This window comes from Rattus rattus, chromosome 9, assembly GCF_011064425.1.
Source record: "Rattus rattus isolate New Zealand chromosome 9, Rrattus_CSIRO_v1, whole genome shotgun sequence".
Lineage (NCBI taxonomy): Eukaryota > Metazoa > Chordata > Mammalia > Rodentia > Muridae > Rattus > Rattus rattus.
In genome coordinates, this window is record NC_046162.1 from 8,707,344 (window position 1) to 8,721,983 (window position 14,640).

The 14,640-nt window shown below is 40.3% G+C and overlaps 1 protein-coding gene across 4 annotated transcripts in view; it reads right to left on the minus strand.

Moving 5' to 3' along the window:
* Positions 1-14,640, minus strand: part of Parn (poly(A)-specific ribonuclease) — a 129,900-nt gene that overhangs the window by 102,346 nt on the left and 12,914 nt on the right. For 3 of the 4 annotated variants that reach the window (XM_032911807.1, XM_032911806.1, XM_032911804.1), the window contains exons 7-11: positions 9,045-9,189; positions 4,931-4,996; positions 3,972-4,010; positions 2,449-2,491; positions 96-176 (exon numbers count right to left, since the gene is read on the minus strand). In XM_032911807.1, coding sequence (XP_032767698.1) covers positions 96-176; positions 2,449-2,491; positions 3,972-4,010; positions 4,931-4,996; positions 9,045-9,189 — 374 coding nt within the window. The remainder of the gene's footprint in view (positions 1-95; positions 177-2,448; positions 2,492-3,971; positions 4,011-4,930; positions 4,997-9,044; positions 9,190-14,640) is intronic. The other variant, XM_032911805.1, reaches the window with a different exon arrangement.

Here is a 14,640-nt window from a genome sequence, read left to right on the forward strand (position 1 = left end):
TAGCCATCTGCTGGCTAAATGAACCCAACAACAGTGATCCAGAAATATATAGAAAGAAGCTAGTTCTATTACATTATCATTTCTTATGCACTTACCTGCTCCTTTGCGTACTTCTCCTGTTCTCTCCTTTTGCGTTCTTCTTCATCCACTTTGCTGATAACTATGTGTCTTTCCTTCTAAAAGACAAATAATGCCTAGTTCTCTGGAGACATTTAACTCCTTAGCCTCCAAAGTGCTGTGATTATAACTCGGAACAGCAAGTCTGATGTATTAGGCTACACGGTGAGTTAAAGGACAGCCTCAGCTATATGATGAAACCATCTCAGTGAGGCACAACGAAAACAATCAAAAAACTATAAGCCAAGGCACGAGCAAGCACAAGTAAAGCTATTGTGAGATGATGCCAAAGCTGAGTGGGTGCCCAAGCCCTGTACTTCTGCATGTCCACAACATGTCCAGTATTTTAAGATCTCAAACCAACAAACATCGGCTGAAATCAGCTATGAACCATGCAAGAAGACTTCAAACAGAGCACTTAGGTAATGCAGTTTTAAAATGCTAAGTGATTACTTTTAATAAGTAAAGCACCTGCATCAAATTTTGTGAACACAGGAAAAACCTTGAATAATTATAGTCCTCTTTCACACTAATTATAGTTTATATTTATTAAGCACACTGCAAGGGCCAAAGAGATGGCTCACTAATAAAGACACTTAGTGACAAACCTGACAACCTGAATTGTACTTGGCCCCACTGACACCACACACACACACACACACACACACACACACACACGTATAAATAAATATATACACATGTATATATGTGTATTTAAATATAACTATATATTAAACATTTACATTTATATATTTATGTATTTATTGTATATATTTATGTGTACATATAAATATGTACACTTATATACATATATAATTAAAATATATTTATATGTTTATATATAAATATATATATATATATATATTTGTGTGTGTGTGTAAATTTTAAGAGAAAAGGAAGGGGCTGGAGAGATGGCTGGGCAGGTAAGTGTTGAGGTGTGGCCTGGTGCTACGTACTGTAATGTTAAATACTGGCCCTGGTTTCCTCAGGGATGAAAGAATTCATACATACATCAAATAATGCTATATGACCTTGTTCCTTAATTTAAAACTATTGGTTTAATAAAGATACCAACAGCCTATAACTGGGCAGAAGAGAGGTAGGTGGGGTTTCAATTCCCAGGCTTGGGGTCTGACAGAGTTGAGGAGGAAAGAGGAGAAGCCATCATGTGGTAGGTAAGTCATGAAAACAGGGCCCTGAGGGCTGGCCAATTGGAATAAGAGCTGTTCAGATGGAACATGGCAAGTTAAAAATCAGGGTTATTTGGTAGGGAGGTAGAAACTAATTGCTTAGAAGGTTAACATCTGCCTGGCTCTAGTGCTTTAAAGGCTTGTCATAAATATAAAAGGTTTGTGTCTTTTATCTGGGAGCTGAATGATCAAAAGTGAGATTAAATATTTACTTTAACAGTTAAGGGCACTGGCTGCTCTCCCAGAGGACCCAGCACCACATGGTAGCTAACAACTGTCTCTAACTCTAGTCCCAGGGAATCTAATGCCCTTTCCTGGCTTCTGTGGGCACTATACAAATATGGCACACAGACATATGTGCCTGGCAAAACACTCATGCACATAAAATAAAAATATCTTTTTTTTTTTTTTTCCGGAGCTGGGGACCAAACCCAGGGCTTGCGCTTGCTAGGCAAGCACTCTACCACTGAGCTAAATCCCCAACCCCATAAAATAAAAATAAATCTTTAATTAAAACAGAATTACAATAAATGTATATATTACAAATGGAAAAAAGTTCACTTCCACTTATCCATTAAATAATCTTATTTGGTTGGCATTTGTAACAGTTTTGTTTGAAAGAGAGTGTCTCTACATAACTGTCCTGGAAGTCACTATATAGACACGGCTGGCTTGGAACTCATGGAGATCTACCTGCTTCTGAGTGCTTGGGATTAAAGGTAAGTGCCACTACTCCTGGCCCAAATCATCACAAAGTTGTTAAGAGTTGGGGAGGTGGCTCAGTGATTAAGGGCACTCATTGCTCTTGCAGAAGCCCTGAGTTCAGTCCCCTACACCTACATGGTAGCCCTACAAACACATGCATCTCCAATTCTTTTCTGACTTCCATGGGTACAAGGCATACATCCTACACACAGGCAAACCATTTATTTATACACATAAAATTAAAATCTGTAAGTTACATTAGCATAAGATCATCATGCTTAGCCCCACTATGCAAATGAGAAAAATCAGGCTCAGAGAGAGAGGACAGGTGGCTGCCAAAAGTCACAGCTCATGGGAGCAGGGCAAAGGCAAAACCTAACAACACCTCAGGGAATCACAGTTAGTTAACTGTGAGCACTGAATAACTCTTAGTTACCTTGTCAGTCTCTAATGTCTCAACATGAATGCCTTTGGGATACCTAAATGAAAAAAGGAAGAATTCACATCAGTGACTGCTAAAACCCCCAAAGAATTCAAGGAGCTGCCATGAAGCTATAGAGTAAAGCTTTACTAAATTGGGGCAATCACCACTAACGACTTTAAAATAAGCCTACTCCAACACCTCTCTCAAATGCACAGCAACGTTACCAGTTTTGTTTGAATTTTCTAAAATACTTGGCATTCTATAATACAGTTAACCCATTGTCACAGAGGTCATCTTACTTCCAAATGCCTACTTTGTAACTGAAGTGGTAACCGTCTGTGGAGACTTGTACAAAAGGAAGGGTGGGGGGTGTAGGGCTTCACTTTGCCTTATGTCTGCAGCAGCCCGAGGAGAGACGTGGACAGCACATAGACAGATGTAAGGATAAGACAAGAGAGGAGGTTGGTTAAGACAGCCTACAGTCTTCCCCTGTCCTGTTTAAAAATTATTCCTTCTCAGAACTTAGGAGGCAGAGGCAGGCAGATCTCTGTGAGTTCGAGGCCAGCCTGGTCTAGGAGGCAACTTCCAGGACAGCCAGAGCTACACAGAAACCCCGTCTCAAAGAAATAAAAAAATGAAATGAAAATTATTCATGTACATATCACTGTCAGGTTTTTTCTTTTTTCTTTTTAGTTTTTTCTTTTGTTTTTAGTGTGAAAGACAGTGAGAGAAAAGTGAAAGGAAGACATAAAAACAGAAGAAATTACATATGTTTTAAGACATCTACAAAATAGTAACAGAAATTTAATTAAGGGTTGGGAGATAGCTCAGTGGTTAAGAGCACTGACTGCTCTTCCCAGAGGACCTGAGTTCAAATCCCAGCAACCACATGGTGGCTCACAACCATCTGTAATGAGATCTGATGGCCTTTTCTGGTGGATCTGAAGACAGCTACAGTGTACTTATATATAAAATAAATAAATAAATCTTAAAAAAAATAAATAAATAAAAATTTTTAAAAGAAAATTAATTAAATGAGTAGTCAATTTAAGAACTGACTGGGGACATGATAGGGTCACATAACCCATAACTGAAAATGTCAAAAGAGCAATGGGACAACAATGCCAACCAACCAGAGCTTCCAGGGACTAAGCCACTACCCAAAGACTATACATGGACTGACCCTGGGATCCAACTTCATAGGTACCAATGAATAGCCTAGTAAGAGCACCAGTGGAAGGGGAAGCCCTTAGTCCTGCTAAGACTGAACCCCAGTGAATGTGATTGTTGGGGAGGGCGGTAATGGGGGAGGATGGGGAGGGAACACCCATATAGGAGGGGAAGGGGAAGGAGAGGGTTAGGGGTTGTTGGCCCGGAAAGGAATAACAATCAAAATGTAAATAAAAAAATACCCAAGTTAATAAAGATGGAGAAAAAAAAAAAAAAAAAAAAAAAGAGCAATGGGACCACAGATTATACTTCATTTATGAAATCCTGTCCTTGAGAGCATGCTTCCATCTAATTCATATACTTACTTCCAACTCAAAGTCTGATAAATAAGTTTTCTTTGGAACCTGTAGAACAAAAGAAAACGAATGAGCTTGGACTATTAGGAGGGAACCCTAATGACTGAGTGACCAATCAATGGGTTGGAAAGATTTAATTTAGAGCCCTCACTACAACAGGTACACACAATCATCACAGACATTTCTGAGGTAGAAGGACTTATCGTATGTCTTTATCAAAATGTTAATGTTATTACTGCTCTTAGACAATAGGTAGGAATTATGATCAACTACTGCTTCCTGCAGCTGCATGAAGAGTTTAGAGCAGATGTTTGCATTCTGACATCTCCATGAAGCGGCCACAGAGTGAAAGGAGGAAAGATGCGATGCGGAGAGGCTCTCTCGTGTGCTGATTTGTGTTTTTCTCTGTAGAGAAGGAACAGAAGTGGCCTGACAGTGAGTCCTCTTCTGAAGCCTATGTCTGTTTAGTTCTCCTCCAGGCCAATGATCCTGCTCCTGGCATGGCCTAAAGTCTAAGTTGCAGAGTGACTTTCTTCTATCCAAGGACAGGACAAAGTGTTTATTCTGAGTCTCAGAAGACAAACATTGCAGCTGTATTACTGCCCAGTTAGCATTCAAGTCTTAGGAACGTACCTGTGGCAGAAAGACTATAAGGATGCTGTAAAAAGACTATATACAAGCCAGGTGTGGTGACACACACCTTTAATCCCAGCACTCAAGAGGCAAAGGCAGGTGGATCTCTGTGAGTTCAAGGCCAGCCTGGTCCTCAAGGCCAGCCTGGTCCACAAAGCCAGTCCAAGATAGCCAGGGCTTGTTACGCACAGAAAACCTTATCTCAAAAAAAAAACAAACAAAAAAAATAACAAAATAAACAAACAAACAAACAAAAAAACCAAACCCATATTCATCAAAAAACAGAATTCCTCCTCCAGTAGAAAGGAATGCATACAACAAAGAAACCAACTGACCCAGTGCATGGGTTAAGTTCCAGAGTCCTCTTCTCTTCTCTCTGTAGGAAACCCTCTATCTTCTCTCTGATGAGTAAAATTCAGACAATGACCATCAGTACCTTGAAAGGATGAAGTGATCAGAACAGTGATTGTACTCAAAACCTATACTCAAAATAATCAGCAGTAGATACATTCAAAAGCAATGTAAATCCTGGTATGGGGGTGACAAGTGACAGAGCACTTTTCAAAGATGAACAAGAATTCCATTCTTAGAATACACACAAGCAATGTAGATTTTTTCCTTTTTTCCCCCCTTTGAGACGGTCACATATATCCCAAGATGATATCAAACTTGCTATGTAGTGAGTATGGCTTGAACATTTGATACTCCTGCCTCTGCCTCCCAAATGCTGAGTGCCACAAGTATAGCTAGCATCATTATACCCAACTCATGCAGTGCTGGGGACCAAACCCTGAGCTTTGTACATCATAGGCAAGCACTCCCCAAGAACATATTTCTTATGCTTAGAGGTCCACTTTCTACACATTCTAAACAAATAAAAAAGATAATCAAAATCAAAGAAAATAGATATATTTTGACATATCCTTTGAATGAAATTATTGGTGACGCTAGCAAAATTATAAAAAATTCTCAAACAATTTATCAATTTTAAAGTTGTAGAGGCTAGTTCAGAGTCACCAACATAGGGACTAGACAAGGCTTCCCACTCTCTCCCTACCTATTCAATATAGTTCTCGAACTTCTAGCCAGAGCAATCAGACAACAAAAGGAGATCAAAGGGATACAAATTGGAAAGGAAGATGTCAAAATATCATTATTTGCAGATGATATGATAGTATATTTAAGTGATCCCAAAAGTTCCACCAGAGAACTACTAAAACTGATAAACACCTTCAGCAAAGTGGCTGGGTATAAAATTAACTCAAATAAATCAGTAGCCTTCCTCTACACAAAAGAGAAACAAGCCAAGACAGACATTAGGGAAATGACACTCTCCATAATAGTCCCAAATAATATAAAATACCTCGGTGTGACTTTAACCAAGCAAGTGAAAGATCTATATGATAAGATCTTCTAGCCTCTGAAGAAAGAAATTGAAGAAGATCTCAGAAGATGGAAAGATCTCCCATGCTCATGGATTGGCAGGATTAATATAGCAAAAATGGCCATTTTACCAAAAGTGATCTACAGATTCAATGCAATCCCCATCAAAATACCAATCCAATTCTTCAGAGAGTTAGACAGAACAATTTGCAAATTCATCTGGACTAACAAAAAACCCAGGATAGCTAAAACTATCCTCAACAATAAAAGGACTTCCAGGGGAATCACTATCCCTGAAATCAAGCAGTATTACAGAGCAATAGTGATTTAAAAAAAAACTGTATGGTATTGGTACAGAGACAGGCAGGTAGATCAGTGGAATAGAATTGAAGACCCAGAAATGAATCCACATGCCTATGGTCACTTGATTTTTGACAAAGGAGCCAAAACCATCCAATGGAAAAAAGATAGCATTTTCAGCAAATGGTGCTGGTTCAACTGGAGGTCAGCACGTAGAAGAATGCAGATCAGTCCATGGTTATCACCCTGTACAAAGCTTAAGTCCAAGTGGATCAAGTAACTCCACATCAAACCAGATCACTCAAACTAATAGAAGAAAAAGTGGGGAAGAGTCTGAACACATGGGCACTGGAGAAAATTTCCTGAACAAAACACCAATGGCTTATGCTCTAAGATCAAGAATCAACAAATGGGATCTCATAAAACTACAAAGCTTCTGTAAGGCAAAGGACACTGTGGTTAGGACAAAACGGCAACCAACAGATTGGGAAAAGATCTTTACCAATCCTACAACTGATAGAGGGCTCATATCCAAAATATACAAAGCACTCACGAAGTTAGACAGCAGGGAGACAAATAACCCTATTAAAAAATGGGGTTCAGAGCTAAACAAAGAATTCACAGCTGAGGAATGCTGAATGGCTGAGAAACACCTAAAGAAATGTTCAACATCCTTAGTCATAAGGGAAATGCAAATCAAAACAACCCTGAGATTCCACCTCACACTAGTCAGAATGGCTAAAATCAAAAACTCCGGCAACAGCAGATGCTGGTGAGGATGTGGAGAAAGAGGAACACTCCTCCATTGTTGGTAAGATTGCAAACTGGTACAACCATTCTGGAAATCAGTCTGGAGGTTCCTCAGAAAATTGGACATTGCGCTACCTGAGGACCCAGCTATACCTCTCTTGGGCATACACCCAAAAGATGCTCCAACATATAACAAAGACACATGTTCCACTATGTTCATAGCAGCCTTATTTATAATAGCCAGAAGCTGGAAAGAACGCAGATGCCCTTCAACAGAGGAATGGATACAGAAAATGTGGTACATCTACACAATGGAATATTACTCAGCTATCAAAAACAATGACCTTTATGAAATTCATGGGCAAATGCATGAAACTGGAAAATATCATCCTGAGTGAGGTAACCCAATCACAGAAAAACACACATAGTATGCATTCATTGATACGTGGATATTAGCCCACATGCTTGAATTACCCTAGATGAACAGAACACATGAAACTCAAGAAGGATGACCAAAATGTGAAGGCTTCACTCCTTCTTTGAAAGGGGAACAAGAATACCCTTAGGAGGGAATAGGGAGGCAAAGTTTAGAACAGAGGCTGAAGGAACGTCCATTCAGAGCCTGCCCCACATGTGGCCCATACATATACAGTTACCAAACTAGATAAAATGGATGAAGCAAAGAAGTGCAGGCTGACAGGAACCGGATGTAGATCTCTCCAGAGAGACACAGCCAGAATACAGCAAATACATAGGTGAATGCTAGCAGCAAACCACTGAACTGAGAACGGGACACCCATTCAAGGAATCAGAGAAAGGACTGAAAGAGCTTAAAGGGGCTTGAGACCCCATATGAACAACAAGGCCAACCAACCAGAACTTCCAGGGACTAAGCCACTACCCAAAGACTATAACATGGACTGACCCTGGGCTCCAACCTCATAGGTAGCAATGAATAGCCTAGTAGGGGCACCAGTGGAAGGGGAAGCCCTTGGTCCTACCAAGACTGAACCCCCAGTGAACAGGATTGTTGTGGGGAGGACGGTAAGGGGAGGAGGATGGGGAGGGGAACACCCATATAGAAGGGGAGGGGAAGAGGTTAGGGGGATGTTTGCTTGGAAACCGGGAAAGGCAATAACAATTGAAATGTAAATTAGAAATAACCAATTTAATAAAGATGGAGAAAAGGAAAAAAACAAAACAAAAAAAGAGTCACCAGCATGAGGGTGAGTGAGCACCAACACAAACCAGGCATGGCTTAACAAACAGTCACAACCACATTGCCTTTGCAGGGAGCCGTGCAGAGGCAGGAGGATCATTAAGGCAAACTGACAGTCAGCCTAGCCAAAATATTCAAGCTTCAGGTGCAGGAAGAAATCTTGCCCCAAAGTAAAAGAAAGAGAGATGCAGGCTATCTAACCCCCTTCTTCTCTGACCTCCTCATGCACACATCCACACATACACATGTGTGTACCACTCATGCAAAATTTGTAAGTATATTAAGAATTGACCAATACTAGCAATATAATTCTGACTTTTCTAATAAAGCTATTATGCTGATAGCTACCCTATACAAGACTAGAGACTCCTCCCAGAGTACATTTGCTTGTCAGAAACTTCACTGCAAGAAACAAGTACATACGGAACATTCTAGCGAGCTTTGGTCCAGAAGACCTGTACTCCTGCTAAGATCGTCCCAGTAACAGAGAGTAAGTCCAAACAGATCTGCACAGCTTCTGAGACTTCCTTCCCCCAGACCCCCAGTAACATGGGACAGGTCCAGATGTGATACAACATGCAGTTATTGTCCAGATTCAGATATGGCACAATTAAAGCCTTGTGTGAATACCTGGACATGTGAAACACAAAACAGATGAAAGACAGACATCCTCCAATAGGCCACAATTACAGCCTGCTTCTTACATCACATCTGCATAGGTCCCTGCAGATGCTGCTAGTGTACGACAGCCCCTAGTCCATGCCCAGTGCATCTCTCATGTTAGTTAAGGAACTTACATTACTTGGTCAATAAACTTCTTCTGATCCTCAGGAATTGTCACAGGACATTTTGTCAGAGCTCCGGCCCCATTGGCCTGAGAACGTTTTTCATCAAATTGCTCTCTCAGCTGTCTTTCTTCTTCCTGGTTCAGATATGGAATTCCTACAAATAATTTTTAAAAGAATAAATTAGAAAATAAAAATGTATTTTTATTTATATGTATGTAATGTGTCTTCTGTACAGGTACCTGCAGAGATCAGAACAGGGAACTGGATCCCATGGATCTGCAGTGACAGGCATTTGTGATCGGCCACACATGGGTGGGGGAACTGAACTCCAGCCCTGTAGAAGAGCAGCAACCTCTCACCTTCTGAGCCTCCATTCCTTACACAAAACTGTTTGTTTTCATTCTTTTGAGTCAGGTCCTACTTTGTAGACCTGGCTGTCCTAGAGCTCAGGTAGAGAAGGCTGGTCTCAAATTCACTGTCTCCCAAGTGCTTCACTTATCTGGTTATACACAAAACTTTTAACTAACAAGAAATCTATCCGATACAGACCATATTTTAACTATATTGCAAAAAAAAAAAATCAGCCCAGAAAGAAGTGATCGTGAACTATGCTTGCTCATGCATTCAGTCACCATTGCAGTAAAGGCACTGGTACTCTGTTGAGCATTTATGGATGAGAACACAAAGGATCAAGCAAAGACAACCTATTCTTCAGTAAAAGGAACTTCTGATCAGACAAGCAGAAAAGGCTCCTGTGAAGAAAACTCAAAAGACAAGTAAGAAAGATATGCAGAGCAAGGGAGAGACCTTTCTCCCTGAGAGGGGAAAACATAAGAGAATCCTCGCTGGATGCTCAAGTTAATTGACAAGAAAACCAATCCAACTTAGTATGATTTCCTCAAGAAACACACAGAACTGGGCATCTCTGATCATCCTGTTAGATGGTAAAGCCACTCTGAGCAAAGAGACAGACATACTAGGCATACAAACAACGCCATGAAGAGGCCAAGCTCCTGGGAAACACCTGGACGTCAGGAGCCTGTGATGCAGTCCTGCAAAGAACTCCTAACGGAAGAGTCATTCCAGGCTGCTTGCTCTGTAGCCAAGGCTGGCGCTAAACTTAGCAATATCCCTGCCTCACATTCCCAACTTAGGATTGCAGACAGACACTAGCATCTCTAATTCTCAAATACTTTTTTTCCTCCCTTTTCTTTTCTTTTTGCAATAGTAAGGTGGAGACCCAGTCTCACAGAGGATGGCAAGGGCACTTCCACTGACATACCACCCCCTGCCACCTTCACTCTCAAACCTTTTTTTTTTTAGATTTATTCATTTATTATATAAGTACACTGTAGCTGTCTTCAGACACACCAGAAGAGAACATCAGATCCCTTTACAGATGGTTGTGAGCCACCATGTGGTTGCTGGGATTTGAACTCAGGACCTCTGGAAGAGTAGTCGGGTGCTCTTAACCGCTGAGCCATCTCTCCAGCCCCACTCTCAAACCTTTAAGGAAAAGGAAAGTCATTCCATTGTCTTACTATCCAACATTCCAACACCGCCATTCTACAAATAGTTGATAGTCACCTCCCTGATAAAAAAGCCTCATGTTCTGAAATGAGGATGGGACATGGGGAAGCCATGTCTCTCCTCAACATGCTGTTCAGTCCCATATCCACAAAGGTGAGCCATTACAATCATGCCAACTACACAGACTACACCTCTCTCCCATGAGGTGTCTCTGAATTGTAAGATATACTGTGTATACTTTGTAAGAATTACATGCACCTGTCACAGGGGCAGAAACTAGAAGACATTGCCACATTTGGAAAGAGAGGTGACTAAGTCCTACACAGACTGAATGAACAAGCCTCAATCAAGTCACAATTAAGATGCCTCACTATCATCCAAGGGAATGCTATCTCTTCTCCTGCTCAGCTCAGAATTATCAAGGTTTATAAAAAGAGAAGAGAGCTGACCATCCAGGAGTGCAGACATCTTGAGACCACAGGACAGACTGCCACATCTGCACACCTCTGCCCACATTCCTGGTCCAAGGGGAAACTGCACAGTACCTCTGGACACAAGGATATAGGAACAGACAGCTGCCAGTACATGAGGTTCTGGTCTGCGCTCAGGACCGAATTGAACCAGCTAAACAGCTCCTTGCACCCAATCCGGTGGAGGAGAGAGCTGGAACCTCAGAAGTGTGGATACTCCTGAGAAGTCAGAGGAGACTACCCTCTACCCACAGTCCAGACCCAAGAGAGAATCGCATAGTGCCAACTGTGCCCCCGGGGTACAAGGACCTACACCAGCAATGACAGGCAAGACCCTTTGATTCCTGCCCTTATCTAGAGCTGGAAAACAGTCTCCAGGAGCGCCGACACACCTGAAGTCAGAAAACCTGTTCTCAGAAAAGGCTGAAAGAAAACAGGGAAACAGTTCTACAGGAGTGCTGACACAGAGGCCTACAGCAGGGTCAAGTCACTCTCAGAAACAGCAAGACAAGCAAACACCAGAGACAACCCAATGGCTAGAGGCAAGCACAGGAACCTAAGCACCAGAAACCAAGACTACTTGGCATCATCAGAGCCCAGTTCTCCCACCAAAGAAAATACTGGAATCCAAACACACCAGAAAAGCAAGATTTAGATTTAAAATCACAGTTTTTGATAATGATGGAGGACTTTAAGAAAGACATAAAGAACACCCTTAAAGAAATGCAGAAAACACAAGTAAACAAGTAGAAGCCCTTAGAGAGGAAACAGAAAAATCCCTGAAATAATTACAGGAAAACACAACTAAACAGGTAAAGGAATTGAAAATGGAAATAGAAACAATAAAGAAAGCACAAAGGGAGACCACCCTGGATACAGAAAACTTAAGGAAGAGAAAAGGAGCCGTAGATACAAACATCACCAACAGAATACAAGAGATAGAAGAGAGAATCTCAGGGGCAGAAGATACCATAGAAAACATCGACAAAACTGTCAAAGATATTGCAAAACGCAAAAAGCTCCTAGCTCAAAACATAGAGGAAATCCAGGACACAATGAGAAGATAAAACCTAAGAATAATAGGTATAGAAGAAAGTGAAGACTCCAAACTTAAAGGTCCAGTAAATATATTCAACAAAATTATAGAAGAAAACTTCCCTAACCTAAAGAAAGAGATGCCCATAAACATACAAGAAGCCTACAGAACTCCAAATAGATTGGACCAGAAGAGAAACTCCCCCCGTCACATAATAGTTAAAATACTAAATGCACAAAACAAATAGAGAATATTAAAAGCAGTAAGGGAAAAAGGTCAAGTGACATATAAAGGCAGACCTATAAGAATTACACCAGACTTCTCACCAGAGACTATGAAAGCCAGAAGGTCCTGGACAGATGTCATACAGACACTAAGAAACACAAATGCCAGCCCAAGTTACTGCATCAAGCAAAACTCTCAATTAACATAGATGGAGAAACCAAGATATTCCATGACAAAACCAAATTTATTCAATATCTTTCTACAAATCCAGCCCTACAGAGGATAATATATGGAAAACTCCAACACAAAGAGAGAAACTACACTGTACAGAAAGCAGGAATATAATTTCCTTGCAATGAAACCAAAAGAGAGATAAACAAACATAATTCAACTTCTAACAACAAAAATAACAGGAAACAACAAACACTATTCCTTAATATCTTTCAACATCAATGGACTGAATTCCCCAATAAAAAGTCATAGACTAACAGAATGGATACTTAAAGAGGATCCAGCATTTTGCTGCATGCAAGAAACACACTTTGAAGACAGAGATGGACACTACCTCAGAGTAAATGGCTAGAAAACAACTTTCCAAGCAAATGGCCCCAAGAAACAAGCTGGAGTTGCCATTCTAATATCAAATAAAATTGACTTTCAACCCATAGTCATTAAAAAAGATAAGAAAGGACACTTCATATTCATCAAAGGAAAAATCCACCAAGATGAACTCTCAATCCTAAATATCTATGCTCCAAATGCAAGGGCACCTACATTCATAAAAGAAACCTTACTAAAGCTCAAAGCACACGTTGCACCTCACACAGTAATAGTAGGAGATTTCAACGCCCCACTCTCATCAATGGACAGATCATGGAAACAGAAATTAAACAGAGACATAGAGAAACTAACAGAAGTTAGGAACCAAATGGATTTAACAGATATTTATAGAAAAGTCCATCCTAAATCAAAAGAATACACCTTCTTCTCAGCACGTCAGGAAACCTTCTCCATATAACTGACCATATAATCGGTCACAAAACAGGCTTCAACAGATACAGGAAGATAGAAATAATCCAATGCATCCTAACATCAGATGGACTAAGACTGGTCTTCAATAACAATGATAATGACAGAAAGCCCACGTATACAAGGAAGTTGAACAATGCTCTACTCAATGACAACTTGGTCAAGGAAGAAATAAAGAAAGAAATTAAAGACTTCTTAGAATTTCATGAAAATGAAGATACAACATTCCCAAACTTATGGGACACAATGAAAGCGGTTCTAAGAGGAAAACTCATAGCTCTGAGTGCCTGCAAAAAGAAACATGAGAGAGCATATGTCAGCAGCTTGACAGCACATCTAAAAGTTCTAAAACAAAAAGAAATAAATAAACCCAAAAGGAATAGAAGGCAGGAAATAATCAAAATCAGTGCTGAAATCAACCAAGTAGAAAGGAAAAGGACTATACAAAGAATCAACAAAACCAGGAGCTGGTTCTTTGAGAAAATCATCAAGATAGATAAACCAGACTAACCAGAGGTCACAAAGAGTGTATCCAAATTAACAAAATCAGAAATGAAAAGGGAAACATAAGAACAGAATCTGAAGAAATTTGAAAAATCAAAACTACAAAAGCCTATATTTAAAAAGCTGGAAAATCTGGAGGAAATGGACAATTTTCTAGACAGATACCAGGTACCAAAGTTAAATCAGGAAAAAGGAAATTTGGTACCAGGTACCAAAAGTTAAATCAGTTAAATTAGGTTTCATCTAAACAACCACATAACTCCTAAAGAAATAGAGGCAGTTATTAAAAGTCTCCCAACCAAGAAGTGCCCAGGTCCAGATGGGTTCAGTGCAGAATTCTATCAGACCTTCATAGAAGACCTCATATCAATATTATCCAAACTATTCCACAAAATTGAGAGAGATGGAGCACTACCAAATTCCTTCTAGGAAGCCACAATTACTCTTATACTGAAACCACACAAAGTCCCAGCAAAGAAAGAGAACACCAGACCAATTTCCCTTATGAATATTGACGCAAAAATACTCAATAAAATTCTTGCAAACCATATCCACGAATACATCAAAATGATCATCCACCATGATCAAGTAGGCTTCATCCCAGGGATGCAGGGATTTTTTTTTTTTTTAAAGATTTATTTATTTATTATATATAAGTACACTGTAGCTGTCTTCAGATACACCAGAAGAGGGCATTGGATCTCTTTACAGATGGTTGTGAGCCACCATGTGGTTGCTGGGAATTGAACTCATGACCTCTGGAAGAGCGGTTGGGTGCTCTTAACCACTGAGCCATTTCTCCAGCCCCGCA